Source organism: Leptonotus elevatus, chromosome 15 (assembly GCF_054856555.1).
Source record: "Leptonotus elevatus isolate MCC_2025b chromosome 15, RoL_Lele_1.0, whole genome shotgun sequence".
Taxonomy (NCBI): Eukaryota; Metazoa; Chordata; class Actinopteri; order Syngnathiformes; family Syngnathidae; genus Leptonotus; species Leptonotus elevatus.
In genome coordinates, this window is record NC_141253.1 from 3,810,094 (window position 1) to 3,824,268 (window position 14,175).

Sequence of the window (14,175 nt, forward strand, 5' to 3'; positions counted from 1 at the left end):
AATGTACATCATTGTATGTTATGTTCTTGCATTTGTCAAATTAAACATAACCAAACCACGTTTTAACCATCGTATTTTCTGTTTTTATTGTAAAATTATTGGAGGGGAAAAGCGCTTATTTGAATTTTAATTTATGGCTAAATCATAAAAGTATTTATTTAGTAGACATTTTTATCATTATTAAAAAAAAGAAAGAAAAAAGGGCCAAACTCAAGTGTAATGTTTTTGGAGGTCAAAACTTTTTTACAAACATCCATAATTATTATATATATATTTTTACTTTACACTGTAAAACTAATTAAAAATATACTGTTCTTGCTTTTTGTATGTTAATTTGAAGTATATTTTATATAAATATCGTCTGTAAATTGTTTAATTATTTGATGTAGTAATTGTCTGTCAGACACAAATGTGAATATAGATAAACAGTACTGTATATTAATTAAAATAAAACATCGGTACAACCCAAATTGGTCATGTGCTACTGTAAGTTACAGTCTGATTAAACATTTCAAAATCTTCAATTTATTTCATTTTACAGTTCAAAATTTCAACAGAAGAAAAATATAACATTAATAATCTTACATGTAGTCATAATTTTTTTTTAACAAACATCAGTACTTAGATGTGCATCGTCTGCACCTCCCCGCCCGTTTAAGTCTCCATGTCTATAATAGAGGTTCTCAGACATATGATATTAAACGCACAAACAAACACAAGGTGGCTTTTTTTCGCCTTCTCTCTGAACGCAAATGAAAAATATGGCGGCCTCAAAGGGTTTATAAGGCTCACGATTGTGTAGACTTGTGATCACTTTACACACCAAAACACTAAAGAGTACAAACTAAAGTGTAAAAAAATTTAATAAATGTATAGGTGAACTAGAGCTACCTTAGCCGACTTTTAGGCAAGAGGCAGGGTCGAAACCGGCGCTGGTCATCAGCCAATTTTAGGGCACGTATGGACAACCATTTACATTCACAGTCTATGCATCATTTAAAGTCTTTAATGAAGCTAACGTGTATACCAACCGCTGGTCCTTCGTGCTGCCCTATTTAAAACAGTAACAACGAAACGCAGTCCGTCATCCAGCGCGCCGGCTAGCACTGCGAGCTGCTCGTGTTGCCGCCGGAATCGGACGTGTACGTGTTACTCTTCTTGGAGAACTTGAGCGCGCTGAAGGACACGCGCATCCTCTCCACGGTGCGCTGGCTGCGGCACAGGAAGGTGTTCTTGACGTGCTGGCGGAAGTCGTCCGAGATGTAGTAGTAGACGAAGGGGTCGATGCAGCTGTTGAGGCTGGCCAGGCACAGCGTGGTGATGTAGAAACCGTAGAGGTTGTCCGGCGCCTCGTTCAGGAGCAGCGCGTAGTGCGCGAGGAGCATGACGTTGCTTGGCGCGAAGCACAGCATGAACATCACCAGCACGGTGACGATCAGCACCACGGCTTTGCGCCGCTTCTTGGCCACGGCGGCGTCCGTCGCCATGCTGGTGTGCAGCACCCGCAGCATCAACGCGTAGGAGACGGCGCACACCGCGGCGGGGGCCACGAAGCCCGCCGTGGCCATGGTGAGGAAGTAGCCCGCCGCCATTTTCTTCTGGCTGGGTCGGGTGACGTCGTGGCAGGTGAGGATGCCCAGGTTGACCACGCGCACTTGCTGGTCGTACAGGTAGAGCGGCACGGTGAGTAGCCACACCGTCGCCCAGATGACGGCCGAAACCACGTAGGCGATCGTGTTTTCGCGGCGGCGCTGCGCCAGAGGGTCCACCACCACCCAGTAGCGCTGCACGCTGATGCAGGCGATGAAGGCCATGGAGCAGTACATATTCCCGTAGAAGAAGCCCACCAGGACCTTGCACAGCCCCTCGCCGTACGTCCAGTCGTTGCCGTTGAAGTGGTAGGCGATCTTCAGCGGCACCCAGATGACGAAGAGAAGGTCGGCCAGGGCCAGGTTGGCCATGTAGATGGACGACGGGTGCTTCGTCTTGGTGCGGAACAGGAACACCCAGACGGCCATGGCGTTGGCGGGCAGGCCCACCACAAACACCACGATGTAGACGATCGGCAGGAAGATGGTGGTGAGGCCGCTGCTCAGGACCGACCTGGCATGCGGGCCCAACCAAATCCCATCGGTGGTCTCGGTTCCGGTGAAGCCTCGCAAATCGTCTGTGGGGGAACAGAGGGAAGTACTAACTGGGGCTAACTTGTTCTAAGCACGGTTTGTGAGAAATGCTTCCAATCTGTGTTGCATAAATACTATTAACCCTTAGCACTTAGCTTAGCTTCTCTTCCAGTCAAAAACCACTGCAGTAAATAAAAATTAGACCAAACCCTTAAAACTAGCATGCACAAAATCATGAACCCATTTTACATAAACACCTATTCAGTAGCTAAATCAATCAACACAAACAAAGTACCTCTACATTAAAAAAAAAAAAAAAAAGCTAGCATACTAGCCTAAGTAACAGGATAGCACAGACTTGACATCACGGGCAAACTTTTATGTTCACTAGCACTTAACGTTCAAGTACTGCCAACAAAACAGGACATAAACGCAGACCATAAAACACTACTAATGAATTTGAAACACACACACCTAGAAAGTAATATATTTATTGCTTTGACGCGAGCACAAAAACTCTGAATAGACAAGATTTTCAGCAAATAGCAGAGGAAAGATAAAAAAAAAAATAATAATAATAAGAAGAAGAATTGTAGTTTAATTTCTGAGATTTGCTTAACATGCATGTTCATTTGTGGGCCTAAAGACTAGCAAATTCTAGTCTATGAAAGCCATTCCAACCTAGGACCATTTGTCCAATTCCTTGTTGTATCCCGGTGAATCACTGATCCGGTATGAGATCATAAACACGCTGCTTCTCATTTGTGTTGCATGGAGTTCCCGATTTCAACATCGGTGGTTTTCAGCCACATTTGTTTGTTTACATTTGCTTGGAACACTTTGTGGTCAGTTTGGACAAAATTGCGCCATCTGCGTGCTTAGCGAGGCACTTCCCCTCTTGGAGATAAACCGGAAGTACACGGACGTCACAGCCTAGCACCACTTCATGTCACGTGACAATACTTTAAAAAACAAAACAAAAAACTCCGTACTTATACAAAACCTACTACATTACACATTGTAATTAAAAAAAACATGCATAAATGTTCTTATGTGTGCTTTGTGGACCACCACAACAGCCGAAACTGTTCGACGTAGGTAAATAAAACAAACTCACCTGTGTCACACGAGCAGGTGTGTAGACAACGTAGGAGAACGACGATGAGTACACAAAGGCGCCCACCCCGCGCGGACATGGCGGCGTTGTTGTTGTTGTTGTTTTTTTAAACTTTGTTTTGATAAAACAACAACAAAGACGACGACGACTTGTGTGGTGGTAGCAGAGGTGATGTTGGCGGGCGTGGCGCCTTGCGGGTGCTTGGCTTAAATCTCCGCCCAACCAGGAGCTAGTGTTCACGTCTTGGTGACGTCACTGTCACATGACCGCGCGGAGCCACGGCCACCTAACTCTAATATTGATATTTTATTTTGCAGTTGAATGTTTCATTTAAAAGGCCATCATTAGTCACCATCATCATAATAACAATAATAAATAATAAGTGTTCCCCAGTATTAATTCATGTTATAGCTAAAGTGTCTAAAATAAGAACAATACATACTAAAAGACATACGTTTAGAGCGATGGAAAACCGTTGTAGTACTTTTGAATTATTGTAAAAGAACCAAAGCATAATGTGTTCGATTTTGTGACACATCTGGGCAAAACCCTTTCTTCTGGCGCCACCTAGTGGATAAAACAAAAACTTGCCAACAGATGGCAATGGAATACTAATGATGGTCGACAGAGGGCGACAAAAGCACTGACAACATCAAAAGCCTTCTGCCTTATCTTTGCTGGATAAGCTTGTTAATCATTCGCAAAGAGGGTCAAAAAGGGGTTTCAAATGTGTTTATTTAACAAAGACAGTGTAAAATAACATATCAGTTGAGAAAGAGAGCAAATATACGCATAACATGTACAAATATTGACATTGCTAAACATTACAATGTAACAGTTTAAATAGTTTTACTGGTGTGCAAAATGTAAAATCCTTCATTGTGTTTAAACGCTTATTATTGTTACTGCACATTTATGTGGTAAAAAACTGAAATATTTGTGACAAGTTGCAATAATAACAGGTGTATTTCTATCAAATATATCAAGTAAGGTTCTTGTGGACCATCAGAAGTGGCAGTAAAAACAAGACCAAAGATATCACTAATTGTCGGAAACTCTACTCTAGCGTTCCAGTCAAAGGCAATCTACACAACATAGCCCGATTCCCCAAAAGTTCCAGAAGTGCATTTAGATCCTGGGTCCCGCAACAAAGGTCTCCTGAAGGGAACTTCAAGTTCCTCATCTAATGAAATAAGTTACCAACATCATATCCCGCTCCTAAAGCGCCTGAACCTTAAGAACATTATTCTGGGACTTCTCGGGAGAGTTGGTAAATAAGACCAAGTCTTGCATCTAGATTATGGTTCCCAAGATTGTGTTCTTCTGTAGGAACCTCCCGAAGGTTCCCTGATGGTAAGTTCCTGTGGTTCAATCTAAAATGCTCCTCTCTGCAGACCCCATCCCAAAAGTTCCTGAAGCTTTCAGTTCTTGGGAGGTTGATCAACTTAGACTCTTTGTCGTCTTTCTTGGGGAAGGCTCCTGTGGTTGAAATGCACTCAAGATCATCAGGTCACTGGTTTTGGATGCGCAGTTGAGTCGTCACTTGTCAGACAAGAAGTTTCTTGTACAGGCCGCTGTGGCTCCCTTGCAACAAATCTTTTTTGGCAATCGAGACGTTTCGCTCTGAGCTTTCCATGCGGTTGGTCTTCAGGATGGTCCTGGTGCTGGACCTGTACGAGTCCGATGAGCTGGTGCTGAAGCTCTCTGCTATCTTTTGACACCTCAGCGCCCCGGCGAGCTCTCGCTGGCACTGGGACGAACCGAAGCAGTAGAGAACCGGGTCCAGCAGACAGTTGAGGCTCCCCAAACACAAAAAGACCAGGTAGGCCACGTACGAGCTGTCGGGGGCATCGCCGGCCCGGTTCATCCCGTCATGGAGCTGCGCATAGTGGACCAGGAGCAGGCAGTTTGTGGGCGCAAAGCACAAAAAGAAGATCACCAGCACCGTCAGCGCCATCACGAGAGCTCTGGTTCTACGGCGGGAGCGTCCGGGAACGCCACGAGGAGCCCGGCTCAAGGACCAGATCACGCGCGTGTACGAGATGACGGTAACTAGCAGCGAGGTGACGAAGAGGGTGGCGCACAAGGCTGTGAAGTACACCCTGTAGAGCCCAACCACCTCGCCCGCCGGCCGGACGTCGTGACAGGTGGTGATGTCCAACTCTTTCAGGTAGAAGGTCTGCTCCGAGACGACCAGGGGTACCGAGCCAGATAGGGCGATAACCCACATGGCAACACAGGCTAAGACGGCGTTGCGGGGCCTCCTCCACGCCAGGGAGTCGATGGGGTACACCACCGCCAGGAGGCGGTCCACGCTGATGCAGGCCACCAGGAGGACTGAGCAGTACATGTTCCAGTAGAAGGCGGCGGTGACCACGCGGCACATGGCCTCGCCGAACACCCAGTTGTTCCCGGCGAAGTGGTACGCCACCTTGAAGGGCAGGAGGAGGGCGAAGAGCAGGTCGGAGCACGCAAGGTTGAGCATGTAGATGGCCGCGGGTTTCTTGGGGCGGATGCGGCGCAAGAAGGCCAGGGCGGCGCAGGCGTTGATGGGCACGGCCAGCAGGCACACCACGGCGTAAAAGGACGGGATGATCAGCGTGGAAAGGCGGCCTGTCAGGAAGCTGCGCACCTCCTCGGCGACGGCGGTCGCATTGCTGACCCTCGGGGTGCCTCTGAGCCTCGGGGTGATGTTCACCCTCGGGTCGGGATCCAGACCGTAGACATCCTCCAGGGCGAAGGGTTCGTCGGTGAATGAGGCGCCGAAGTAGGAGAACATTCGTCCTCTGGCGCTTGCTGGACACAAGTAATGTGTTTAGTTAATTAGCATGCTAGCATTATGCTAACACAATCAAAGCTAAGAGCTGCTACTCCTTTAGCAATAGTTAATAGTGTAATTAAAGTTGTTTTTCCATGCTTGTTTAACTTATTTTTGACATTTTATTTGTACTACACTTCTAGCCTTTTCGTTGTTTCTCATGTTCTTTACCTTTTTCGGGTTTACCACATTGTTTACCTTAATAGCTATACAGCAGTGCCTTGAGATACAAGTTTAATTCATTCTGTGACTAGACTTTTAACTCAAAACACTTGTATCTTAAACCACCTTACCTACTGAAAGCCTCCCCCAAAAATCTAACAAAAATGTGTTTTAATGAGAAAAATATAAACAAGATTTTGCCAGATTTTTTCTTCAATTGAATTAAGTTACATTAACATTAGTGATTTTTCGATGCTATGCTATTGTTAGCATGTCAGGGCCATTACCTCAGGCTTTACCCCAGCTTTATCATGATCTATTGATTCAAAATATGTATACAGAACTTTCTTTACTATTGTAATACATGTTGCAATGTACATAAACATATAGTTAAATTACTCTAATACAGTTTATACGAAAAGCTTGTTTCAATAAGAATAAAGTGAGGTCAATTTTTATTTGCAAATAATTAAAAATATACATTTTAAAAAGTGGATATTCTGCATTATCGAGCATCTCCTAGTTACAAATCATCAATTAAGCAATTTAACTGTTTTAATATCAAAGATAGGATTCAACGGGCAGTAAATGCGTAATGGTGACGTCACAGGGTAAGTTATCATAATTCATCATTTACATTTTATTTACACATACAGCATAGTGAACGAAAATGGTTATCGTTTACAGTCGCAAAGTAACGATAACTTGATTATCTTTCGCATTAAAAATAAAAAACAGCAACAACAAAAAAAACTTACTATTGTCGTGGGCGGCGCATGCGCACACGGCAAGCAGCATCGGCAGAACGTGAAGAGTTGCTGGAAACATTTGGCAGCTTCAGCAATCAAATACAAACACGAACAACACAATAAAACGTGTCTCGACTAGCCCGTGGAGCTTCTCACAGACTTGGTTGGTGTAGTGTGCTGCTGCTCTCCGTTTCTAGGATGTTCTGCTGGTTCCGCCCACCCCAAAAGTGGGCCCCGGCTAGCGGCCAATCAGCAGCGAACGGAGCGACATTCTTTGGGGGCTGACGTCACGTTTCCCGTCACCCCTACAGCCGGATAAACCAGGAGTTCTTTGAGTTTGAGAGTTAATCAATTTGCTTGCAAGCTATTTTAATTTTTTAGATTGGTTAATGATTTGTATAAATAAATAAATAAATAAATAAATAAATAGATAAAATAGACAATATGGGGACTGACCAGTATCAATTTGTGAACAAATATGAAATTAACCATATTTGGGCATACACGGTTTCTGCCTGACAGCGACCCATTTTACAGTTCAACAAGCACTTAAATGTGATAGTCCCGTACTAGTTTTTGTGAACTCCTTGCCATCATGCGACCAAACTGTTTGACTAATTTAATCAGATTAAAGACGACAAGGATCAACACAGGAGGTTAAGTGAGGAGTTGGCGAGGTCACCTCGTCCTGACAGTCATCACAGAGTCAAACCTGTGGGAGTCCCCATCCAAAAGGAAGTCCAGGGCGCGTCGCTAGACACTAAAAGAATCATTCTTTTTGCTTCCTGCTGTTATCTCGTCTCGGTCTGTATCGTCCAATCAGAACTTAGCTGGAGAACAGCAACAGGAAGAGTCCGGAACATGGCGACGTGGAGTCTTGTTTTAATTGGATTCATTTTCATTTCCAAAACGTGCCAAGCTCCTTCGCCGGTGTTTCCATGAGATAAAACCGTTTCCTGTTGTTTACTCGTCTTGAGTTATTTTTGGATCTTGCAGTACAGAAAATTTGGTCCTCCTCATGTTTCAAATAAGGAAGAATGCTGTGATGTTGGGTCATCTTGTTTTTGTTGCCGTGACAAGCCGATTGATGACATTCAGTGGTTTAACATGACCGCTTGCTTGTTTGACAAAGAGGAAAAGGAAAAGGAAGCAATGGACCTAACCCCAACTCGAACTGGAATCTTAAAAAAAATAATAGTAAACCTATTATATTAGCCCAAGCTTAAAACTCAACTTTAAGCCTAAACCTACATTAATTATAATGAAATATTTAGGCTATTCCACTGGCTTAATGCTAATGCTAACAAATAATGGCAAACTCCATTGTCGGTTAGCATCTATGTTGCGGTCTTATAATAATTTTTAAATTCTATACATTTGTTACAACTATGTTTTTTTTTAAACATAAAAAAACCCCATAACTTTTGTTGTTTATTTTGGGGGCGCTGGAACAAATTACTACCATTTCCATTAATTTCAATTGGAAAAGATTCATTGGCTCCAAACATTCACTTACAGGACGAGTGCAACCAGCTATTTTTGGGTCCCGTGGTAAACAAACATTTCGGCCCCCTCCCGCCTCAACATCAGCACGGATGTAGTTTATATTTTGATTCATGTCTGTCGTGACGTAACAGTAACAGATGGCCGACTCTCGAAAAACATCAGCTTGATCTCTTGCTTGTTTATTGAAGAGAGGAGATGTGGAAACAGCTGGAATCCAACATGCATGCCAACAGCTAGCGAGCCCTCGATGACGTCACCGTTTTCCTGCCATCAAAACTTTTAAAGGAGAAGTCAACCCAAAAGATTGTTGTTGTTTTTTTACAATAATATGTTCTATGGTCTAATTATGGTATTCTGGTTAATATTGCATTAGTGGAATATGAGTTAAGCAGCAAAATCCATCAGTTTTTATCAATATCAGATGGCGGCCATTTTGCCACTTGCTGTCGACTGAAGATGACATCGATGTTGCTCAGGGATCACAACACGACTAATCACATCTCACCTGTTTTCCGAAGCTGAGCTGTGATTGGTTGTTGCCTGAGCCCCGAGCATCAACGATGTCATCTGCAGTCGACAGCAAGTGGCAAAATGGCCGCCATCTGATATCCCTAATTTGTTGGAATTGAGATGTTTCTGGGGTTGGTGAAAGACTCTTGTTGGTAACCCGGTGGTTAGAAGGTAATGTCTGGTCGGTGCTGGATTTCACTTTCCTTTCTTTTCTTTGATCCTTCCTCAGGTCTCCTGACAACCTCACGACTCTAGCTGGATTCTGAAGTATTTGGTTTAGGTGAACGGTATGGGATTTTTTAATAGGTTTTAGGTGAACTAATGAGTACACACTCACACGCCCGCACCCCCCCCCCCCCCCCACACACACACACATACACACGCACATGCACATACTCACCCACATAAAAAGAAAAAGAAAGAAAGAAGAAAAAAATAATAATAATAACAAATAAAAAAAGCAATTGGCAAAATGGCTGCCCCCTGAGATGGATAAAAATGGCTGCATGGATTTTGCATCATAATGTTTATTCCACAAATGTAATATTAATAAAAAAAATCATATTTAGACTAGTGAGGTCACATATAACATAATATTGTCAAGAAATGTTTAAGGTTGACTTCCCCTTAAAAAAAGAAGAGGGGTAAACTGCCACAGAAGGTCAAATGTGGTTCGCAACTGGGAAAAAAAGCAAAACACACAAGAATTGACAAAAGGTCCGGAAGTGGCGCAGCTCGTGTCGAGACAAGTTTATCATCTCCCGGCAGATATTTCCTGTGCGCGTATGACCTCACGCTAAGGGATCACATTTCGAGGTCAAATCGGAGTTATAAAATATCAAGTCCACATTAGGAAAAAACAACAACAATACAAGCAAGGTGTGTCGCCCACGGGCTGCCACCTTTGAACAGCTTGTAATGCAACAAGGATCATAAACGAGGCCGGTAAGGGTTCCATAGAGGCCAACCCACATGGGCGTTTTTTTTTTACTTTTCTTCTCTCATAGCGTAGTCGACGGCGAGAGGAGCTGCGCGCGGGTCAAAGGCGCAGAAAAACATGGGGAAATATTTATTTATGCTGGTTCTGGTGCTCTGTTTTAGCGGTGCGCTTCAGAAGAGAGGTAAGAGATGATAAAGTTGAATATGACAATCAGGCGTGGATGGATTGTTTGGATTTGGTTTCACTTTTGACACTTGTGTTGATTCAGGGCAAATGTTTTGTCCAGGGTGCCTTCACAATCCCAATGTTTTTCATCTTGTTTTTACAGCTGAGCTTCCAAGGACACTTTGTACTTTACATCCCACGCTAACATTACTCTCAAGGGATTTTGTAGCATTTTAGTAGCGGAGCGGTGAAAATAGTCGAAAAATGCCAACAAATCCTAATTTGTGGGAGTTTATTTTGTCAATTTGATTTAGAACGTGTTTTCTGGTGAGCGTAAGAACACATTAGGATATTTTGTTAAAGGCAGCAAAGGCGTGTGAGTCCATACGGTGTGTTGCCATTTTAAAAAAAAAAGTTGAAAAAGTAGACATGTTTTGTTTTGGTAGTTGTGTTATCACACAATAGTCGTTGATCTGGAACGCCATCATCAAGGTCTTTAATATGAGGTATGACTCAATACGGTTTGTTATGTTTCTTTAAATTAGGTTTTGACAATCAATTAAAAAAAGAAAAAGAGAAGAAAATCCCCTTGCAATTAATAAAATCATACAATTACGTATATGTAAGGCCCTGATTAATGGTTTTTATATGATTTATGAGTCAGTATTGTTTGAATGTCTTTTTTTATATATATTTTTTTTAGCCCAAAAATTGCTTTATGTCATTATGTCATCATATGTTGGCATTTTAACTAAACAATCAAATCCTTTAAAATTAGGAATATTTTTGTTTTGTTGATGTAGTTTATTTTTATTTATTATATATATTTTTTGACCTTTTTAAAACCTAAGAAACTTATTTTTGGTTATTATATCATCATGTGATAATATTTTGACTAAATATTTATAGATATGGAAATCTCTGACTAAAGCTTTTAATATGTAGTAGTTAATTTTTTTTGTTTTTGTATTTTCTGGACATTGCTGTTAGTATTTGACATTTTCGGGACACAAAACGTGCTTTTGGTCATTGTAACATGCTATGATCAATTTGGAGTAAATTCTTATTGATCTGGAAAGCTCAGACTTAAGTCGTTAACTCATTCACTGCCATTGACGGCTATAGACGTCAAAAACTCATTTGTTTGTTTTGTTCAAGTTTAACATTTTTCCCACTTTTCTTAACAAGAGTATGAAAACGTAGATTTTTATAATAATTATTATAATAATAATTTACTTTTTTTAATAAGAAAGAAAGAAGAAAAGATTTTTGAAAATTAGGAATTTTTCATAATTAATCCCATGACTTCACTAGTTAACTCACGATTAATCACAAACTTTATATATTTTCTAAATGTACAATAAAACATTTTTTATCTAGGTTTTCATACTCTTGTTGACGTCTATAGCCGCCAATGGCAGTGAATACGTTTAATATGAGGTATGAGTTGATGTGGTTTTTTTTGCATTGTATTTTGATATTGTTGTGTGAAGAAAATACTTTTAGTCATTATGACATCATACAGAGGGCTGCAATGTAGTATTTTGGTTACACAGCAGAATTTAGGTTGTGCCGGTGAACCTAACGGAATGTTTTTGTGCCAGGGAAAAATAAGTTACACGTTCGAAAGCAGAAGAATGCTACCGCAGTTGCATTTCCCAGAACCTTCAAAGGACAACCACTGGCGCAGACCCGACTCGTCTCCAACGGGACACACCTCCCCGTCTCCTCACCTCCCAGACTCCGGTTGCTAAGCAACAGCACAGCGTGGTACCTGGATGGCCCGCTCAGCACCAAGGTCCTCCCCGCCGTCTACGCGCTGGTCGTGGCCGTGGGGGTCCCGGCCAACGTGGCCATCCTCAGCACGCTCGCCGCCAAGGTGCGACGGGTGTCGTCGGCCATCCTCTACAGCAGCCTGGCGACCTCCGACCTCCTCCTGCTGGTCTCGCTCTTCTTCAAGGCCCACTATCATCTCCATGGCAACCACTGGGTGCTGGGAGAGGCCGCCTGCCGGGTGGTCACGGCTTGTTTCTATGGCAACCTCTATTGCTCGGCGCACACGCTGGCCTGCATCAGCGTCCAGCGCTACCTGGCCGTGGTGCACCCCTTCACGTACAAGCGCCTCCCCAAGCGCTACTACGCCGCCTGGACGGCGGCGGCCGTATGGGCGGTCTTCGCCGCCGCCGTCCTCCCTCAGCTGCTGGTGCGGCAGAGCTTTCGGATCCCCGAGCTGGGCCGCACCACCTGCCACGATGTGCTGCCGCTGGACCTGGGATCTCACGTCTACCTGCTCCACTACAACCTGGCCCTGACGCTGGTGGGACTCGTCGGCCCGCTGGTGGTGACGGTCCTGTGCTACGGTCGGATCATGCGCGAGCTGCAGCGGTCCCATCTGGACTGGGCCGCCTACATGAAGGCCAGCTCTCTGGTGTTTGCCATCTTCCTGGTGTGCTTCACGCCCGCCGGGGTGGTGCATTTCCTCCATTACGTGCAGCTTTTTGTGGATGGTACTGAGGGGTCTTACGTGGTCTTCAATGTGGCCGCGTGTCTTTGTTGCGTACACGCCTGTTTGGACCCCTTTCTCTTTCTTCTCATGTCCAAATCTGCTGGATCCAAGTTGTGCTACATTGCAACTAAGCCAGGAAGCGTCAGCATGTCCTCTTGAGCAATTTTACCGATCCACATCTGCTCAGGATTTGGTTTGTAACAAATATACATTTTAAAATATGATTATTTTTTTGTCATTATCATCATAGGAAGGTATTTTTGAAAAAATAATGTCATATTTAGAAAGTCCTGATCATGGCCGTTAAGATGAGGTATGAGTCGATATAGTTTTTAAGCATTTTTTTTTTCAAACCTTAGTGCTACTTTTCAATATTTTCAATTAAAAAAATTAAACAGGTTTTCTGGTCATTCATTGTCATACATGGGTATTTTGACAAAAAATAATTACATATCTGAAAAGTCCTGATGATGGCCGTTAATATGAGATATGAGTCGATATTGTTTGCTGCAAATATATATATTTTTTTTAACATACAGTATTTGCTTATTTTTTAGCTTTTTAAGCCAGAAACATGATTTCATTAAATCACCACACAAAGGTATTTTGGCAAAAACAATGGCATATTTGGAAAGTCCTGATTATGGCCTGTAATTTGAGGTATGAGTCAATATGGTTTGTTGTAAATGATTTTTTGTTTTTGTTTTAATAATTTATAACACATTGTTGATTTTAGTCAAAGGTCAGTCACCACAAAAGTCATTTAAAGCTTACATGATGGTTTACAAAATGTTTTCTAAAATATGTGACTGATTTAGTATGTTTGAGCAGGACCTTTGCACAAATCGCTTTATGCTTTACGCTTTATGTAGACATAAAGATGTAACGTGAATACAACTTTTTGGTTCACAATATATATATATATATTTTTGGAATACACTGAATTTTGCAGGACAAAGTTTTCATTCTTGCTTGTCGAAATAAATAATATATGAAAAATGTTATTAGACAAACTTTTTTTCAGTATTTGATGGATTATTTACATGGGGCTGTTTTTTGTTTTATGGCTATTCTCATCTTTTTTTAGACTTGTCCAAAATGATAGCTTAGCACAAATGTAGTGCTTCGCTTCTTCTCTCTCAGGCAAGAGGCATTTCCTGGACTTCCTGTGACAGGAAGAAATGAGACACGCCTGCAATCACAAAATCACAAAAGACTGGGGGGAAAAAAATATGCAGGCATGATGTTCCAGTTGTGTAACGTGGCTCTCTTTAAATAAAGTTATTTTTTTCGCACTTGATTTGTGTCACTTTTTTAAAAACTATTTTTCATTCGATTCTTTCACGGAAATTCAGCAACTTTTCTGCACCAGAAACAGATCAGTAAAATTTGAGATATTTCTGATACAAACAATATTGGTACAAGACGATTATTGAAAGGGACAAACATTAAATTTTACAAATACAATGGATATAAAAAGTCTACACACCCCTGTTACAATGCCAGCGTTTTGTAGTTTCAAAACATTTTCGACCATTTATGACCCATAAGCTGTAAAATTCTGGGGGAGGGGGGGGGG

At 42.4% G+C, this 14,175-nt stretch overlaps 3 protein-coding genes across 3 annotated transcripts; 1 reads left to right on the plus strand and 2 right to left on the minus strand.

Moving 5' to 3' along the window:
* Window positions 1-502: 502 nt before the first annotated feature.
* Window positions 503-3,441, minus strand: f2rl1.1 (coagulation factor II (thrombin) receptor-like 1, tandem duplicate 1). The gene is made up of 2 exons (XM_086096932.1): window positions 3,241-3,441; window positions 503-2,167 (listed from the first exon to the last, which is right to left on the minus strand). The coding sequence occupies exons 1-2, from the start codon at window positions 3,317-3,319 to the stop codon at window positions 1,101-1,103; spliced, it is 1,146 nt and encodes a 381-aa protein (XP_085953058.1). The 5' UTR covers window positions 3,320-3,441; the 3' UTR covers window positions 503-1,100.
* Window positions 3,442-3,957: 516 nt separating this feature from the next.
* LOC147161615 (proteinase-activated receptor 1-like) lies at window positions 3,958-7,185 on the minus strand. Its single transcript, XM_086097117.1, has 2 exons — window positions 6,979-7,185; window positions 3,958-6,036 (listed from the first exon to the last, which is right to left on the minus strand). The coding sequence occupies exons 1-2, from the start codon at window positions 7,046-7,048 to the stop codon at window positions 4,787-4,789; spliced, it is 1,320 nt and encodes a 439-aa protein (XP_085953243.1). The 5' UTR covers window positions 7,049-7,185; the 3' UTR covers window positions 3,958-4,786.
* Window positions 7,186-9,742: 2,557 nt separating this feature from the next.
* On the plus strand, window positions 9,743-13,894 carry LOC147161616 (proteinase-activated receptor 3-like). Its single transcript, XM_086097118.1, has 2 exons — window positions 9,743-10,106; window positions 11,695-13,894. The coding sequence occupies exons 1-2, from the start codon at window positions 10,043-10,045 to the stop codon at window positions 12,753-12,755; spliced, it is 1,125 nt and encodes a 374-aa protein (XP_085953244.1). The 5' UTR covers window positions 9,743-10,042; the 3' UTR covers window positions 12,756-13,894.
* Window positions 13,895-14,175: the final 281 nt, after the last annotated feature.

What these genes read in the sequence shown, in the direction of transcription:
- f2rl1.1 (XM_086096932.1), bottom strand. Translation starts at nt 3,319, where the DNA reads ATGTCCGCGCGGGGTGGGCGCCTTTGTGTACTCATCGTCGTTCTCCTA. An exon ending in CACCTGCTCGTGTGACACAG is followed by an intron (nt 2,168 to 3,240) that starts GTGAGTTTGTTT and finishes GTTCCCCCACAG; the next exon opens with ACGATTTGCGAGGCTTCACC.
- LOC147161615 (XM_086097117.1), bottom strand. Translation starts at nt 7,048, where the DNA reads ATGTTTCCAGCAACTCTTCACGTTCTGCCGATGCTGCTTGCCGTGTGC. An exon ending in ATGCGCCGCCCACGACAATA is followed by an intron (nt 6,037 to 6,978) that starts GTAAGTTTTTTT and finishes ACTTGTGTCCAG; the next exon opens with CAAGCGCCAGAGGACGAATG.
- LOC147161616 (XM_086097118.1), top strand. Translation starts at nt 10,043, where the DNA reads ATGGGGAAATATTTATTTATGCTGGTTCTGGTGCTCTGTTTTAGCGGT. An exon ending in CGGTGCGCTTCAGAAGAGAG is followed by an intron (nt 10,107 to 11,694) that starts GTAAGAGATGAT and finishes TTTTTGTGCCAG; the next exon opens with GGAAAAATAAGTTACACGTT.